General features: G+C 43.3%; 1 protein-coding gene and 1 long non-coding RNA gene across 6 annotated transcripts in view; both read right to left on the bottom strand.

Moving 5' to 3' along the window:
- Positions 1 to 1,046: 1,046 nt before the first annotated feature.
- On the bottom strand, positions 1,047 to 6,779 carry LOC123729009 (uncharacterized). The gene is made up of 2 exons (XR_006760731.1): positions 6,114 to 6,779; positions 1,047 to 6,050 (listed from the first exon to the last, which is right to left on the bottom strand). It is a non-coding gene; the product is annotated as an uncharacterized lncRNA (long non-coding RNA).
- Positions 6,780 to 7,349: 570 nt separating this feature from the next.
- The window catches only part of ccser2b (coiled-coil serine-rich protein 2b), a 109,349-nt gene continuing 97,884 nt past the window's right edge, over positions 7,350 to 18,814 (bottom strand). For 2 of the 5 annotated variants that reach the window (XM_014158323.2, XM_045702428.1), the window contains one exon: positions 7,350 to 8,239. In XM_014158323.2, coding sequence (XP_014013798.1) covers positions 7,703 to 8,239 — 537 coding nt within the window. In that variant the 3' untranslated portion in view covers positions 7,350 to 7,702. Of the gene's footprint in view, positions 8,240 to 12,848; positions 12,889 to 18,814 lie in introns of all 5 variants that reach the window. The other 3 variants (XM_014158325.2, XM_014158322.2, XM_014158324.2) reach the window with 3 other exon arrangements.

The following is an 18,814-nucleotide window of genomic DNA, read 5'->3' as shown; positions in this document are numbered from 1 at the left end:
ATTTCTTTATTTGTATTTTTAGTATTTGTGTGTATTGTTAAGTATTACTGCACTGTTGGAGCTAAAAATAAGCATTTTGCTACACCTGCAATAACATCTGCAAAATATAGGTATTTGACCAATAAAATTGTATTTCAATTTCTCTGAGAAAGATATTTGGTTTAACAAGTAATATTTTTTCCTCAAAAGGTAGGGGTCAAACTTATTGACACCCGTTTTTCAATACCTCACCTTCCGGCACAGAGACTTTATCTAAAATGTTATATGAGTTGGAGAACACATCGGGAGGGATCATAGACCATTCCTCCATACAGAATCCTTCCAGATCCTTGGAGTTAAACCACAGGTTTCAAAGGGTTTCAAGTCCGGAGACTGAGATGGCCATTGCAACATGTTGATTTTAAGGCTAATGAACATTTCTTTGTGGATTCTGATGTCTGCTTGGTGTTATTGTCTTGCTGGAAGAGGCAACTAGGTTTTTGGCTAAAATGTCCTGGTACAAGTTGATGATGCCATTGACCTTAACAAGGGCCCCAGGACCAGTAGAAACAAAATAGCAGCAAAACATTTTGACGTCAAACCCACCACTGGTGTGCGTGGGCAAAGAGCTTAATTTTCCTGTCATCTTGACCAAAGTACCGGTTCCAATCCAAGTGCCAATGCCGTTTAGCAAATTCCAGGCGTTTACATTTGTGGATGACGTGAAAATAGAACTCTTTGTCCACACACACCAGTGGTGGGTATGGCGTCAAAATGAGAATGCATGAGCAGGAAATAACCCCACCTACTGTAAAATAGGGTGGTGAGTCTTTGATGTTGACCACAGAGTCCTACTTTATACTACTCACATCCTGGGTGAAATAATACCATCATCTCTACCCCTCTCACCTCACCCTAGCTTATCGATTCCCACAATCTCTTACCACCCCCGTGTTCCACCACTTCTCTTACTGTACACACCCCTCTCTCCTCATCCAATCATCTCATACTATCCTGTCACAACCACCAACCCCATAGTGAGAGAGCGACACACACCAGACTCAATGTAGATTTGGTGCAGTCTTTATTTGAGCGCTCAGCCACTCCGTAGCCTCAGATATCACAGCAAAAAGGAGCCAGATCTAAACAGAAAGCAGTTCAATACGTTTTCAAGTTCATTCCTTCATGTTCCAAGTCTCTCAACACAATCATTTAAAGTGCATTTCAGATTGAGCTTTCTCTTTTTTTGACAAGCTCAAGAATTCCGTGACAATTACACACAGATATAGATATTGTATGTCATATACATATAAATAATTAGCATTGTGTACAACAGTATGTTTTCAATCGTTATTGTATTGCACAAACTAAATAGCAGTATAGCAAACATGGAAGTAAAACAGAATTGGCAGGAAGATCTAACACAAACACACAAGGAAACCGATCCTCAAAGCAGACTCTCTCCATTTTAGTTTCCTGTCCTAGGTGAGAAAAATAAGTTCTACAGTACAGTCAATGTGATGGCTAGCGAGGTGAAGGACTTGAACAGGACAGTACAGTAAGTCATACAGTACTGCATATTGAATATACTCGTGTTATGGAGTTGTACGTTTACAGCAGTAATATTAGACTACAACAAAGCGAAAGATTATGGACCCCAAACTGAACCCTTCCCACCTATAAGATAACTGGTTAACTTACTCTGAGTGACAGACGTTTTTTTCTATTATCCTAAATCTGGCCATGAACCACCAGACAGATTTCAGAATTCCTTCTACAGTAGAGGTTCTACTGGTAGCAGGAGACATATTGGCTGTGTCCGAATATTTGTACTTGCGTTCTAAATAGTAGGCTGATTTGGTATGCAAAAATAGAACGTTTTATAGTATGTGGCATTTCGAAAATGTTGTTTGCTTTAAATGCAGGGATGTCGTATTCATTTCGGCTTTTAATCTAGTATGAATAGCTGCATGCTATTGAAGACGAGAATTGTCTTTTCAGAGCCACATGTTTTTGACAACAGCAGATAATCAGAAAAAGGGGGCGGACTCTAACAAACAATTGTGCATTACATGACGCATTCTCAGATATTTGTTGTTCACTAACTGCATACATTTTTACTACACAGTACATTCTAAATAGTATGTATGTACTGTAGAATGATTAGTACGCAGTATGTCATTTTAGTAAGTAGCAGGCAAAACAGATTTCGGACACGACCATTGTCTGCCTGGTGTGATAGTTGCCGCGTTCCACACGGCACCCTATTCCCTATATAGTGCACTACTTTGGGAACTTCTGGGCTCATAAGGCTCTGGTCAAAAGTAGAACACTATAAAAGGGCATAGGGTGCCATTTGGGAAGCAGTTCGTGTTTAAGACCACCCTGATGAAATAATGAAGAACATTAACTGAACAGATGGTAATGAGCGGGAAACACATCCCGCTGTTTACAATGTCATTTCATCAATGAAACTACAGTTTCAGCGTTTCTAAAATATAAATACAATAAAAATGCATAAATTAAAAAAAGCTAGTAAAAAGAGCCTTAAAACTGAGATTTAGGAAGTCAGAAAGAGATGGCAACACAGAGACAAATCTCCTCAAGACTGCTTACAAGAAAGAGGAGGCACACCAGAGAGCATCGAGCATCAAAGCATGCGAGCTGTCAGCACTGGAAGCATAGCTTGGCCTGCTTTTTCAAATACAGTACTGTAGGCCAGGTTAGTACTGCTCCACTAACCTGGCCTGTGTTACAGAGAATGCTGCTGTAGTGAGAAAGAGACACAAACAGGTTTGCCCTTCCCAGTCAGAATGTGTTGAGAGTGAGCCTGTGACAGTAAATACTAAGTGTGACTGGCATTCTAACATCTGCTAGGCTGCGCGGGTATAACGCATAACCCTGTGTTGACCCCTGTAGAGGGGCGGAGGGATACAGAAAGGGATATACCTATGAACCCAAGGCAGACTCACTCTCTCCTTTCAGCAAACACAGTTGGGCCTACTCTCCCGTACTGTTCCATTCCTCCAGGAGGAACACTCACTCATCTACATACCCAACTATCTATATGGTCCTAGTTTCATCAAAGAGATGGAGATCACACCAAATGTTCAGGACCATGGGAATTGAAGTCACAAAAGCAGGCACTTTGTAATACACAATAAGAGTATTGCTGCTACATGACCATATGCTATCCTGTTGACCGTACAGTCAATTCGAGGGCAAGTTTTTTGTTCAATCTACATACCATATTATTGTAAGCCAAAGCTAGACAACCGGAAAATAATAATGCATTATTAATAAATCGCAACCCTTTTCAATAAGTATAGGTCACTATTTTTGGGGGGTTTGGGTGAGAACTTCTCAGAGGTAAATACGTTGAGCTTCTGTTAAGATCTCGTTAATCTAAAAATATTTCCACCCCTGAATATTCTAAATCCTTTAAATCAAGGACTCTCACTGTCAAACAGGAATTGATTAAATTCATCTCTTTCTTTTCCCTACAGGTCCTCAAATAGTAGTTAGTTTATTGTTTGTTCATCATTTCAAGAGATTAAATGTATAAAAAGTATGTTGTTCTTATCTGGGTGGGAGAATTGATTTGGAGTGACATTTCTCATGTCCCGGGACTGTTGGATTGATGTCATGTACATACTTTGTGGGGTTGCTGTTGCCAGTCTGTTTGTGCATCATGCTAACTCCTTTACACTCATCATCATGCCAACTCCTTTACACTCATCATCATGCCAAACATGTTTGGCTTGACAATGACAGCAATGGAGTCAGAACAAGCCTGAACAGATCTGGAACCAGGCTAGAAATGCTGCCGAATGTACTTCGAAACGCTTGACAAATATAACACAAGGGTACATGACCTTTATGGGGCATGGCTTTCAATCATTTAGAAATGGGAAGACAAATACTTCAAGAGCTTTGTTCAGCAAGACAAGTGCTTGGGATATCAAGTACACTTTACAGCTGGCTTAACATATGATCATAATGAGAGGGGTCCATGAAGGCCAACAGCACATTGTCCACGACTATGTACCAATGAGACGTATCTTCCATGAGTAGGGCACAACTGTGTTGCATAGAAAAGCATGGAAAGCTTTAGTGGGGGAAGAAGAATGACCAAATTAAGTTACAGAAATAGGCATTCTCAATCTTATCTTTGAGACTGTGTTGACGGGGTGATGATGTTCCTCTCAGAGCATTCTACAACGTATGCTGAGCCAACCAATCAGAAGACTTGGGATCAAAAGGTCAGTTATGACATAAGGGAAATAAGGACCTGATCGGTCAAGGGTATAAATGGCGACCATTAGGCTCCTACTTAAAGCTCTCTAGGACTAAACATAGCGACAGATCAGGAAGTAGTTAAACATTATGGCTTTCAAGAAGAGGAATGAGAGTCGTATCCCTCTCTACCCTCCTTGACACGCTGGCCCACTGTGACACACTCAATGGGACCCTTTGGGGAAGGACTGAGAGAAGAAGGTGTGGTAGAAGACATGGAGGGTGGATGTTATACCGTAGGAATGAGTCTGGCCCTGCTGTCGACAGGGACACACTGAGCATGTGCTTCAACCACTTGACATCAACACACCCCTCTGCCGTGCCACTCGGCTGCGTAACCATGCCAACTGGAACCGACTCGACACCATTACAGAATCACATGGTCACCACAAGCCTGCACACTATAACAGCAATATTGTTTCATGCTAGGACCTTTTCTTTATTTGTCTTTTTCTTTCTGTCCCCTTCTATTAAGGGCCCTGGCCTGAAGCACATCTAGAAGTAGAGCTCTTCTCTTCTGTCATTACAGTAGCGTGTAGGAGGCCTCTTCCTACAGACCAAACTAGACCTTCTCATTACGGAAGCACGGGAAAACAAAGACAGCTCTGTCAGAGCACCAACTGCACAAGATGGCTCCTCTGGATGGATCTCTGTTATCCCTGTGTCTCAATCCAACTGCAACAGACAAGACAGACAGACAGACTGACTGACTGACTGTCGGTAGACAGTGGTAGCTACAGCTACTTTTGAGAATGCACCAAAACACATAAGGCATTCTCAGGGTACAAGGCAGAAAGAATAAAGGTGTTTTGAAACCAGAAAGAAGTAATACTGAAAAGTGGCAAGGGGAACTTTAGAACCTAACACAGCTGTTAGAATCTCCCCAGTTTAGCCAGAGGGACAATATCTGATGTAACTATATTCTCTAGTCTATATAACCAAAATATCTGCACTTCTAAAATTGTTCCCCCCTCAAGTCAAAAGGGATTCTCTGTTCCTGTAACCGTTTTTCTGTGTTATAATATTGTCTTCATTCATCTACGACACTGTTCAGAGAGTACATTAGGTCAATAGTTATACTAAGAGCAACAACTACATACAGGTATCATGTAGTGGTTCAGTAAGTCAACTAGTATTAGGGCACCTAAATGCTACATTAAGGCCAGATAGTTGTACTTGCGGTGTACCTACGCATGCAGGACCATCATCTGGGATATGTGTTGGTGTACCTACGCATGCAGGACCATCATCTGGGATATGTTTTGGTGTACCTACGCATGCAGGACCATCATCTGGGATATGTTTTGGTGTACCTACGCATGCAGGACCATCATCTGGGATATGTTTTGGTGTACCTACGCATGCAGGACCATCATCTGGGATATGTGTTGGTGTACCTACGCATGCAGGACCATCATCTGGGATATGTGTTGGTGTACCTACGCATGCAGGACCATCATCTGGGATATGTTTTGGTGTACCTACGCATGCAGGACCATCATCTGGGATATGTTTTGGTGTACCTACGCATGCAGGACCATCATCTGGGATATGTTTTGGTGTACCTACGCACGCAGGACCATCATCTGGGATATGTTTTGGTGTACCTACGCATGCAGGACCATCATCTGGGATATGTTTTGGTGTACCTACGCATGCAGGACCATCATCTGGGATATGTTTTGGTGTACCTACGCATGCAGGACCATCATCTGGGATATGTTTTGGTGTACCTACGCATGCAGGACCATCATCTGGGATATGTTTTGGTGTACCTACGCATGCAGGACCATCATCTACGCATGCAGGACCATCATCTGGGATATGTTTTGGTGTACCTACGCATGCAGGACCATCATCTGGGATATGTTTTGACCAGAGAGTAAAAGTTCTGGACTGTAAAGTGTCAAGCATCCTGAAAGTTCACACTTTGAAACAACATTTCACACAAACAATATCTGCATTTAACTGATCTAGACTGCACTCTGCACAGTGCTTGTAAGTAAGCATTTCACGGTAAGTCTATACCTGTTGTATTCGGCGCATGTGACAAATACAATTTGATTTGACAGATTGTACTGAAGCGTGTTTTTGTAGGGGAAAAACAATTATTGTGTTATGCTTGACGCCTTTGTACAAGGCAGATACCAAATGCACACGGGAAACACGGGCCAATGTTATTTCGGACCTTGAGTGAGTCTTACTGGAAGCGCAGCAGGCTAGCTAAAATAGTCTGTGGGGTCATATATTTATTTACGCAATAAGGCCCGAGGAGGTTTGGTATATGGCCAATATACCACGGCCAAGGGCTGTTCTTAAGCACGATGCAACGCGGGGTGCCTGCACACAGCCCTTAGCCGTGGTATATTGGCAATATACCACGAACCCCGGAGGTGCCTTATTGCCATTATAAACTGGTTACCAATGTAATTGGTAAAAACAAATGTTTTGTCATACCCATATACAGTCTGATATATCACGGCTGTCAGCTAATCAGCATTCAGGGCTTGAACCACCTAGTTTGTTACACACAGTGTCTCCTGACCCCTCCTGTCTCAGCCTCCAGTATTTATGCTGCAGTAGTTTGTGTCGGGGGGCTAGGGTCAGTCTGTTATATCTGGAGTATTTCTCCTGTCTTATCCAGTGTCCTGTGTGAATTTAAGTATGCTCTCTCTAATTCTCTCTTTCTCTCTCTCGGAGGACCTGAGCCCTAGGACCATGCCTCAGGACTACCTGACATGATGACTCCTTGCTGTCCCCAGTCCACCTGGCCATGCTGCTGCTCCAGTTTCAACTGTTCTGCCTGCGGCTATGGAACCCTGACCTGTTCACCGGACGTGCTACCTGTCCCAGACCTGCTGTTTTCAACTCTCTAGAGACAGCAGGAGCGGTAGAGATACTCTCAATGATCGGCTATGAAAAGCCAACTGACATTTACTCTTGAGGTGCTGACTTGTTACACCCTCGACAACTGTGATTATTATTATTTGACCATGCTGGTCATTTATGAACATTTGAACATCTTGGCCATGTTCTGTTATAATCTCCACCCGGCACAGCCAGAAGAGGACTGGCCATCCCTCATAGCCTGGTTCCTCTCTAGGTTTCTTCCTAGGTTTTGGCCTTTTTCCTAGCTACCGTGCTTCTACACCTGCATTGCTTGCTGTTTGGGGTTTTAGGCTGGGTTTCTGTACAGCACTTTGAGATATCAGCTGATGTAAGAAGGGCTATATAAATACATTTGATTTGATTTGGATTTTGGATATAATCTACAAGTCTTCCTTTCTTACAGGGTAGACACGGTAACCTTGCTGAGGTGAGGCCTGGAAGCCTTTAGAAGAAGTCAGATCTTTTGGGTTTGAATGGGTAGAAGGTGGTGCTGAGTGGTCTTGCTACATGGCAATGTTTGAGAGTTGAGAGATAGCAGTCAGTGGCTCTTTGGCTTGGGAAGTCGTAACAGGCTGGGATGGACTAGACCTCTGGCCTTGAGCCCGCCAATCTCTGGTTCTCTGAGGCCTGGAGTCTGTCTGGGTGCTTTGGTCCGGGGGCAGGCCGGCAGTGCAGGGCCCTGGGAGGAGGCAGAGGCCTGGTTTGCGGAGCTGTAGCAGGGCAGACCTCTGAAAGGAGGTGGGAGCAGCCTGGACTGTGGAGCTGTGCAGCCCGGCCTGAGACTGCTCCTACACTGGATTCCTCTCACCACCCTGGGGAAGCCTGCCATGGACGTCTGGGTGGAGTTGGTTGTGGTGGTGGGGCCTTCCTGTGGCCTCTTAGGGATGGAGGCTATTTTCAGAGAGCCGGGGGACTGCGGGAGGCTAGGTGCAGGGATCATTTTGGCCGGGTCCCCACAGCCAGGGTTGGAGGAGCCTCGGGGAGCCTCGGTGTGGGCTGAGCTTGTTAGTCTTTCCTGGGGCTGGAGTTGCTGCACACTGTTGGGCCATGGCCTGGAAGGCTGTAGTATTTGAGGCTGGTGGAGGAGAGAAACAACATACGATAAGCATCTAAAACTGTATATAAACAAACTACAGCATGAACCACTGTACGCCATCATAAATCATTTCTGTTCTTCGGCTTGCGAAACTGAAATATTTTGTCCAGTCTGTTTTGCCTAACAGTTGCACAACAAGCCTACAATTCCCACAAGGCTAGACACTGTGTACTGTAGCGCCTCTCCCTTTTTTCATGACTGTAGAGCGAAAAACTAATTGCGCGCATTCAACACATGAAACGCAGTCGGAGATTGGGGCTTTGATTCCGGGCACTCTTTGGAGACAGCAGCTAGGCCGCGTGCTACAGTACAGTAGTCATCTCTCTCTAAACTTATCACTGATGTACCACTGCAGAGGCTGGGTGGGGGAGGTCACCATCAAAAGAGCCCTCCTCCTGCCTGCCGACTCGCTCCCCTCCGCCACACCATACCACACCGCTTCGCTGCTGAAAAATAAGGAAGACATGGGATGACAGTAGCTCTCCGGGCTGTGTCTGGCCGCCAGGCACCAGTGTAACAAGGTGCCCCGGTGTGCCGCTATGCCAGCACATCCTCAATTAGAGAAAGGTTAGGGTGTGCGCATCGGGGGCCCACTTCAACCCGCTCATTAACATTTAACGCTGCTTGTTGGATGGGGAACATGGCGGCAGCCCTGCCTCATACACGCCTACCTGTCAGTCAGACTATGAGACAGAGAGAGAGAGAGCGCGAGAGAGATAGAGAGAAAGAGATAAAGAGAGAGATAAGAGAGAACGATAGAAAGACGAGTGAGAATTAGAACGAGAGAGCGAGAGAGAGGAAAGGAAAAGAGAGGAGAGGAAGCACTAGACCGAGGCTGGCTGACTCAAAGGGAATTATTCTGTCAGATGATTCGTCTGTTTGGGGGGTGGGAGGGAGGTGGGAGGCTGGCCAGTGCAGGTGGAAGATGTTTCTTTTTTACACCTGCAAAAACAGCAACAAATCCCAATTGCAAGGCAAGATGACGACTTCATTTCCATTTCGGAGGTGTTTATCATGTTAGTTTAACAATAGATAGAGATCTAAACAGATCCGACACACCGTCTGCAATCATACAAGTGCATTCAGTTTCATTACATCATTCTCAGTTACATTACACTGAAGTCTGGGAGAGAAGAACCATACACAGGTGCAGTTATCCTTTTGATACATTGCACAGAGATGGAATCATTCACACGGCTAGGGTTGAGCTCCGACATCTTAGCCGATCAGACGTCTCAAAGCTTCGCCAGATCAGCCCTCTTCTTATCACCGCCATTCATTGACTATGGAGACAAATTCACTAGTCCACACTGCCACCCTGTGGGCGCCGCTGTGTACTACACCACCTCCCCCCAGCCTATCCCCGGCACTGTGCTAAACAGCATTTCTACACTGGATTTGGCAATCACACACACACACACACCACACTCCCCCCTGACGCTACCTATTGGGCCGATCTCTGGCTTTAATGTCAATGCTGCTCTGTTGGCCCTGGGGTTATTTCAACAGGAAAAACATCCCTTTCCTCCAGAGTCCAGACAGTCAGGTACTGCAGGGCCAGGTAAGAAGGTGTCCCCCTGCCCCCTTTACTAGACAGCAGACTGACTGACTGCCAGGCACTTTTCAAAGTCTGCAATGGAGGGGATGACGCCTGAGGACGTGGGGGTGGGGGGGGTTTCTGGCCCCGGACGAGGCTTCATAAATAATGGATGACAACTCGCGGGGGATTAGGGAGCGGTAGCTAATGAAAGGTGACACGGCTTTCTGGAGCCCAACGCAGCACTGGAGAGGAGGAGAGTCTGGTTTATAAAGCCCAGCAGGTGTTTGAAGGAGGGATTCACCTTGTCCCGTCCCCCCCCCACCCCACCATAGTCAGACAGGGACACTGAAGCGCATGCGTGGGTGGATGGAGAGTGCCTCTCGATTGCCAAATCCAGAGTGTTCCACTTATCCACCCCCATCCCCCAGACTGGGATCCCTGGCCGTCCAGCATATCCACCATCTCTCTCTCTGCATTCAGCGCCTTGCCACCCTGTCGCTGATGCTCCAAATTCTGCTCAGCTCCTCTAATTTCATTTTAATTCTCGCACGTCTGAATTGACTCCAAACACATTTGAATAACGACAAGCAAATTTCAAACACAGGAATTTAATAGTAATTAAAATGATAGAAAGGAGTGGGGGGAAATGCAATTTTTCAGACCATGACGGAGGCTGTGACGGGTTGACGAGACATATACACTGAACAAAAATATAAACGCAACATGTAAAGTGTTGGTCCTATGTTTCATGAGCTGAAATAAAAGATCCCAGAAATGTTCCATATACGCAAAAAAAGCTTATTTATCTCAAATGTTGAGCACAAATTTGTATTTCATCCCTGTTAGTGAGCATTTCTCCTTTACCAAGATAATCCATCCACCTGACAGGTGTGGCATATCAAGAAGCTGATTAAATAGCATGATCATTACACACAACGCCATAGAATTGGCATGCTGACTTCAGGAATGTCCAACAGAGCTGTTGCCAGAGAATTTAATGTTCATTTCTTTACCATAAGCCGCCTCCTAGGTTGTTTTAGAGAATTTGACAGTACGTCTCAACCGGCCTCACAATTGGAGACTACGTGCATGGTGTCATGTGGGTGAGCGGTTTGCTGATGTCAACATTTTTGAACAGAGTGCCCCATGGTGGCGTGGGGTTATGGTATGAACAGGCATAAGCTACAGACAAATTAGCATTTTATTGATGGCAATTTGAATGCACAGAGACACCGTCACGAGATCCTTAGGGCCATTGTTGTGCCATTCATCCACCGCCATCACCTCATGTTTCAGCATGATAATACACGCACCATTTCGCAAGGATCTGTACACAATTCCTGGAAGCTGAAAATGTCCCAGTTTTTCCATGGCCTGCATACTCACCAGACATGTCACCCATTGAGCAAGTTTGGGATGCTCAGGATCGATGTGTACGACAGCGTGTTCCAGTTCCCGCCAATATCCAAAAACTTTGCACAGCCATTGAAGAGGAGTGGGACAACATTCCACAGGCCACAATCAACAACCTGATCAACTCCATGCAAAGGAGATGTGTCGTACTGCATGAGACAAATGGTGGTCACACCAGATACTGACTGGTTTTCTGATCGACGCCCCTACCATTTAAAAAAAAAGGTATCTGTGACCAACAGATGCATACAGTTGAAGTCGGAAGTTTACATACACCTTAGCCAAATACATTTAAACTCAGTTTTTCACAATTCCTGACATTTAATCCTAGTAAAAATCCCGTCTTAGGTCAGTTAGGATCACCACTTTATTTTAAGAATATGAAATGTCAGAATAATAGTAGAGAGAATGATTTATTTCAGATTTTATTTCTTTCATCACATTCCCAGTGGGTCAGAAGTTTAAATTGGGTCAAACGTTTTGGGTAGCCTACCACAAGCTTCGCACAATAAGTTGGGTGAATTTTGGCCCATTCTTCCTGACAGAGCTGGTGTAACTGAGTCAGGTTTGTAGGCCTCCTTGCTCGTACGCGCTCAGTTCTGCCCACAAATTTTCTAGGGGATTGAGGTCAGGGCTTTGTGATGGCCACTCCAATACCTTGACTTTGCTGTCCTTAAGCCATTTGGCCACAAATTTGGAAGTATGCTTGGGATCATTGTCCATTTGGAAGACCCATTTGCGACCAAGCTTTAACTTCCTGACTGATGTCTTGAGATGTTGCTTCAATATATCTACATAATTTTCCTCCCTCATGATGCAATCTATTTTGTGAAGTGCACCAATCCATCCTGCAGCAAAGCACCCCCACAACATGATGCTGCCACCCCCGTGCTTCGCGGTTGGGATGGTGTTCTTCGGCTTGCAAGCCTCCCCCCTTTTCCTTATAACATAACGATGGTCATTATGGACAAACAGTTCTATTTTTGTTTCATCAGACCAGAGGACATTTCTCCAAAAAGTACAATCTTTGTCCCAATGCCAGTTGCAAACCGTAGTCTGGCTTTTTATGGCGGTTCTGAATATTCCATGTTATCTGGCAGATCCAGTTTATTGTGGTTAAATCTATCTACTTGGATGCAGATGCCACTGTCTGTATTTAGCCAAACAGCAGAGTACCTAAATAAACGGACTGGATTATAAAATCGCTCTGGAAAGAAGCAACTACTAAATAACTACAGAGTAAAATGTAAAAAGGTGGAGGGATGCAAGGCCAGACATGTAGGGGAGAAGGTGGAGGGAATTGGAGGGGGGGGACAGAGAGAGAGAGAGAGAGAGAGAGAGAGAGAGAGAGAGAGAGAGAGAGAGAGAGAGAGAGAGAAGGTGGAAGATGACGAGTATAGGAGGAAGATGTGAATTGTCGACAGAGTGCAGGCGATGCAGGATGGTCTGATAGAAACACAACAGATGGACTGTTCAGAGTGGGAATGCGCCAGGGAGGGACAACAACGCCAGACACAGGACAGATAGGGGAATCATCAGACCAGGACCAGGCATTCCTCATCATGCAGACAGGATGGATGGAGGGAATGGAGAAAAGGAAGGAGGGGTTAAGAGAAATCTGAAAGGCTACTGTACCACGCCGTATCTCTGAAGTAATGCACTAGCTGTTCCACTCCTTGCCAAGGGCAGTGTGGGAGAGGTAGAGGGAGAGAAACAACAAGGAAGAGAGAGAGAGAAAGGAAGAGAGTGATTCAGGTTAGAGTGACAGGAGACTGGAATGGATGGAGGGTCACCAGTCCATTCTGCAACCATTGATTTTCACAGATCCATTCACACGTTCTACACAAAAATACTAATGTTCGTTACATGTGTACATTACACACTAGGGCTGGGCAGTATCTTCTACGATATGCTACTCCTAATATCGCGCGGTATCCGATATAAAAGCTCTGTGCCGTTAATGACTACAAAATTCAAGGCTGTGCCATTTTTGTCCTTATTTATGATATTATGGTTGCATTCTCATTAAATAATCTTCTTTTGGTGAAAGAACAAGGCTTAGTTAATCTATATAGACTTCATTTTCAACATATTGATACAGTTTTGATTTATAAAGTTCAAATAGAGTATAGTCATTATATATCGTCTTGCACTTCACGATATCAACAATGTAAAATATCACGATAAGCCATTTATTTAAGAATATATTGGCCCAATCCTAATACACACACAGGCATCACTACATGTGTACCATACACACAAGAATGTTCGGTACATCTGTACCATGCGCACTCAGGCATGTTTGGTACCGTTCAGAAATAGACGTTCTGTGCTGTTTAATGGATGTATTCAATGATGCACTAATCTCTCGTGTACAGAAGCAGGTAACATAGGACAGCATCGTATAGTCTCAACAGACTGTGGAATACGAAGACTAACGAGGAACTTTGATCATTTGAACAAATCATGATTTAGCAGGTGTTTTCTTTTCTTTATTGTCCCATCTATCCCTCTTTATTGTCCCTCTTCGGAGGACAAAATAACTTTGTTTCACATTTTAGTTTTTACTGCCTTTTTGTTACATACATATTTTACATACATGGTACTTTTATACACAGTTTTTTGGATATGCACATTACATTTTAGATAGATAGTATTCAGAAATCTCCAATAGACATAGTGTTTTCAGTAATAACTATTACACATCATGAGCTTTTTAATGCCACCTCCATAGCTACGCTCTGCCCAATCCACCACAATATATTTTTCAAGTGTGTTGTGATGTCTTACATTAATTCTGAACCATTCTAATCGCAATGTATCTACAGATTGTAAGTTAAAGATTAATATTTGAATTTGTGTATTGACTATGGCTTTCCAAATTGCCCAACACTGCTATTCATATGGTTACTTTTGAGGGCATGTTGTGATTTTTCAACCATTCCTGAACCTGTGACCAGAAACAAGCTACATGGGGGACAATACCAGAATATATACACTGTTCAAAAGTTTGGGGTCACTTAGAAATGTCCTTGTTTTTGAAAGAAAAGCACTTTTTTGTCCATTAACATAACATCAAATTGATCAGAAATACAGTCTAGATATTGTTCATGTTGTAAATGACTATTGCAGCTGGAAACAGCAGATTTTTTATGATATATCTACATATGCGTACAGAGGCCCATTATCAGCAACCATCACTCCTGTGTTCCAATGGCATGTTCTGTTAGCTAATCCAAGTTTATCATTTTAAAAGGCTAATTGATCATTAGAAAACCCTTTTGCAATTATGTTAGCACAGCTGAAAACAGTTGTACTGATTAAAGAAGCAATAAGACTGGCCTTCTTTAGACTAGTTGAGTATCTGGAGCATCAGCATTTGTGGGTTCGATTACAGGCTCAAAATGGCCAGACACGAAGCCCTTTCTTCTGAAACTCGTCAGTCTATTCTTGTTCTGAGCAATGAAGGCTATTCCGTGCGAGAAATTGCCAAGAAACTGAAGATCTCGTACAACGCTGTGTACTACTCCCTTCACAGAACAGTGCACATCACAGAACAGTGCAAACTGGCTCTATCCAGAATAGAAAGAGGCGTGGTAGGCCCCGGTGCACAACTGATCAAAAGGACAAGTACATTAGAGTGTCTAGTTTGAGAAACAGACGCCTCACAAGTCCTCAACTGGCAGCTTCATTAAATAGTACCCGCAAAACACCAATCTCAACGTCAATAGTGAAGAGGCGACTCCGGGATGCTGGCCTTCTAGGCAGAGTTCCTCTGTCCAGTGTGTGTTCTTTTGCTCATCTTAATCTTTTCTTTTTATTGGCCAGTGTGAGATATGGCTTTTTCTTTGCAACTCTGCCTAGAAGGCCAGCATCCCGGGGTCACCTCTTCACTGTTGACGTTGAGACTGGTGCTTTGCGGGTACTATTTAACGAAGCTGTCAGTTGAGGACTTGTGAGGGGTTTGTTTCTCAAACTAGACACTCTAATTTATTAATTAATTAATTAATCTAATCACTCTATTTATCAGGCCCTACACCCAAACAAGGGCACTGCGTTCATCCACCACTGGCCTGCTGGCCCCCCTACCTCTGAGGAAGCACAGTTCCCGCTCAGCCCAGTCAAAACTGTTCGCTGCTCTGGCACCCCAATGGTGGAACAAGCTCCCTCACGACGCCAGGACAGCGGAGTCAATCACCACCTTCTGGAGACACCTGAAACCCCACCTCTTTAAGGAATACCTAGGATAGGATAAAGTAATCCTTCTAACCCCCCCCCCTTAAAATATTTAGATGCACTATTGTAAAGTGGTTGTTCCACTGGATATCATAAGGTGAATGCACCATTTTGTAAGTCGCTCTGGATAAGAGCGTCTGCTAAATGACTTAAATGTAATGTAAATGTAATGTTTGTTTCTCAAACTAGACACTCTAATGTACTTGTCCTTTTGATCAGTTGTGCACCGGGGCCTACCACTCCTCTTTCTATTCTGGATAGAGACAGTTTGCACTGTTCTGTGAAGGGAGTAGTACACAGCGTTGTAAGAGACATCTAAATTGTGCCTGGGTTGGAATATTACATTATGGCCTTTCTCTTGCATTTCGAAGATGATACTATAAGAATATTTTGAAGATAAATACACAACGAAGGGGACGAGAGTACTAGAATTAACGACCAATAGGAGTTGGTTTTCAGTTCAATATCTGTTTAGAATCTGTGGGACGTCAGTCCTGGACTCAGCGCTACGTGTGCCACGTTTTCATTGGTCTGTACATTGAGTCTGGAGCAGGGTATATGTTATTTGGCCATTTGCCAAGTCAAACCCAGTTTAGGGTGGGGGGTTATAAATTACATCTTGTTTCTTTGTTCGGTGGAGAAAAGCTGAGGACAGGGGAGACTGAACATCTACCTCCCAGCATAACATCTATGATTTGTCCTCTTTGAATAAACCTATTTTTCTCCCCCTGATTTGCTCTGGGGTTTGTGTATTGAAGAATAACATCAATTTCTAACAGTACAAAATAAATAAAGAAAAGGCAGGTTTTTTCTTTGTATTATCTTTCCCCAGATCCAATGTGTTATATTCTCCTACATTAATTTCACATTTCCACAAACTTCAAAGTGTTTCCTTTCAAATGGTATCAAGAATATGCATATCCTTGCTTCAGGTCCTGGGCTACAGGGAGTTAGATTTGGGTATGTCATTTTAGATTAAATTTAGGAAAAAAGGGGCAGATCCTTAAGAGATTTTAAGCCCTGGATTTCCAACACCTTGTTCCTCTTGGATCTTATTTTAATAGCTAGCTTTTCGATGGCCATAACAAATAGATATGGAGACAGCGGACAGCCTTGTTTTACTCTTCTTGACAGTTCAATATTTTCTGAGAATGTAACCATTGTTAACTATTTAACACCTGTGGTTGCTATACATAACTTTAACCCATTGTATAAGATATTAACCAAAATTATATTTATTATATATTTGAGATTCTTCAAATAGCCACCCCTTGCATTGATGACAGCTTTGCACAGTCTTACTTTGTGCTTCACCACCTGCATTGCTTGCTGTTCGGGGTTTTAGGCTGGGTTTCTGTACAGCACTTTGAGATATCAGCTGATGTAAGAAGGCCTATATAAATACATTTGATTTGATTCTTGGCATTCTTTCAACCAGCTTCATGAGGTAGACACCTGGAATGCATTTCAATTAACAGGTGTGCCTTCTTAAAAGTTAATTTGTGGAATTCTTAATGTGTTTGAGCCAATCAGTTGTGTTGTGACAAGGCATGGGTGGTATACAGAAGATAGCCTTATTTGATAAATGACCAAGTCCATATTATGGCAAGAACAGCTCAAATAAACAAAGACAAACGACAGTCCATCATTACGCTATGATGAAACTGGCTCTCATGAGGACCGCCACAGGAATGGAAGACTTAGAGTTACCTCTGCTGCAGAGGATAAGTTCATTTAGAGTTATCAGCCTCAGAAATTGCAGCACAAATAAATGCTTCACAGAATTCAGGTAACAGACACATCTCAACATCAACTGTTCAGAGGAGACTGTGTGAATCAGACCTTCATGGTTGATTTGCTGCAAAGAAGCCACTAATAAAAGACACCAATAAGAAGAAGAGACTTGCTTGGGCCATACACGAGCAATGGACATTAGACCGGTGGAAATTTGTCCTTTGGTCTGGACTCCTAATTTGAGATTTTTGGTGTCTTTGTGAGACACAGTGTGGGTGAACGGATGACCTCCGCATGTGTATTTCCCACTGTAAGGCATGAGGTGTTATGGTGTGGGGGTGCTTTGCTGGTGACACTGTCTGTGATTTATTTAGAATTCAAGGCACACTTAACCAGCATGGCTACCACAGCATTCTGCAGCTATACGCCATCCCATCTGGTTTGGGCTTAGTAGGACTATAATTTGTTTTTCAACAGGACAATGACCCAACACACTTCCAGGCTGTGTAAGGGCTATTTTACCAAGAAGGAGTGATGGAGTGCTGCATCAGATGATGACCTGGCCTCCACAATCCCCCGACCTCAACCAAATTGAGATGATTTGGGATGAGTCGGACCGCAGAGTGAAGAAAAAGCAGCCAACAAGTGCTCAGAATTTGTGGGAATTACTTCAAGACTGTTGGAAAAGCATTCCAGCTGAAGCTGGTTGAGGGAATGCCAAGAGTGTGCAAAGCTGTCATCAAGGCAAAGGTTGGCTATTTGAAGAATCTCAAATACAAAATATATTTTCAAATCAAATCTTATTTGTAACAAGCACCAAATATAACAGGTGTAGACCTTACAGTGAAATGCTTACTTAGAAGCCCTTAACCTACAATGTCGTTTAAAAAAAATACATGTTAAGTAAAAAATAGATAAGTAAAAAATAAGAAATAAAAGTGACAAATAATTAAAGAGCAGCAGTAAAATAACAATAGCGAGGCTATATACAGGGGGTACCGGTACAGAGTCAATGTGCGGGGGCACCAGTTAGTTGAGGTAATTGAGGTAACATGTACATGTAGGTAGAGTTAAACTGACTATGCATAGATAATAAACAGAGAATAGTAGCAGGGTAAAGGGGGGGGGCAATGCAAATAGTCTGGGTAGCCATTTGATTAGCTGTTCAGGAGTCTTATGGCTCGGGGGTAGAAGCTGTTGAGAAGCCTTTTGGACCTAGACTTGGGGCTCCGGTACCGCTTGCCGTTCGGTAGCAGAGAGAACAGTCTATGACTATGATGAATGGAGCCTATGACAATTTTTTCTACAATGTAGAAAATTGTAAAAATAAAGAAAACCCTTGAATGAGTAGGTGTTCTAAAACTTTTGACCGGTAGTGTATATATAAATTCTAGTCGTACTTTATCAAAAGCCTTTTCCAAATCTGCTATGAAAACCTGGTTTCTTTGATGTTTCATATTGTTCTATTGTTTCAAATAATGTTAGTATATTATCGCCAATGTATTGTCCATGTAAAAAACCTGTCTGATCAGAATGAACAATATCTGGTAAAAATAAATAAAAAGGTTTGATATACCTCTAACGTTATGCCATCAAGCCCTGGGATTTTTACGGACTGAAAGGATTTAATT

Source organism: Salmo salar, chromosome ssa19 (genome assembly GCF_905237065.1).
Source record: "Salmo salar chromosome ssa19, Ssal_v3.1, whole genome shotgun sequence".
In the NCBI taxonomy this organism is placed as follows: domain Eukaryota; kingdom Metazoa; phylum Chordata; class Actinopteri; order Salmoniformes; family Salmonidae; genus Salmo; species Salmo salar.
This window is presented reverse-complemented; position numbering and strand designations above follow the sequence as displayed.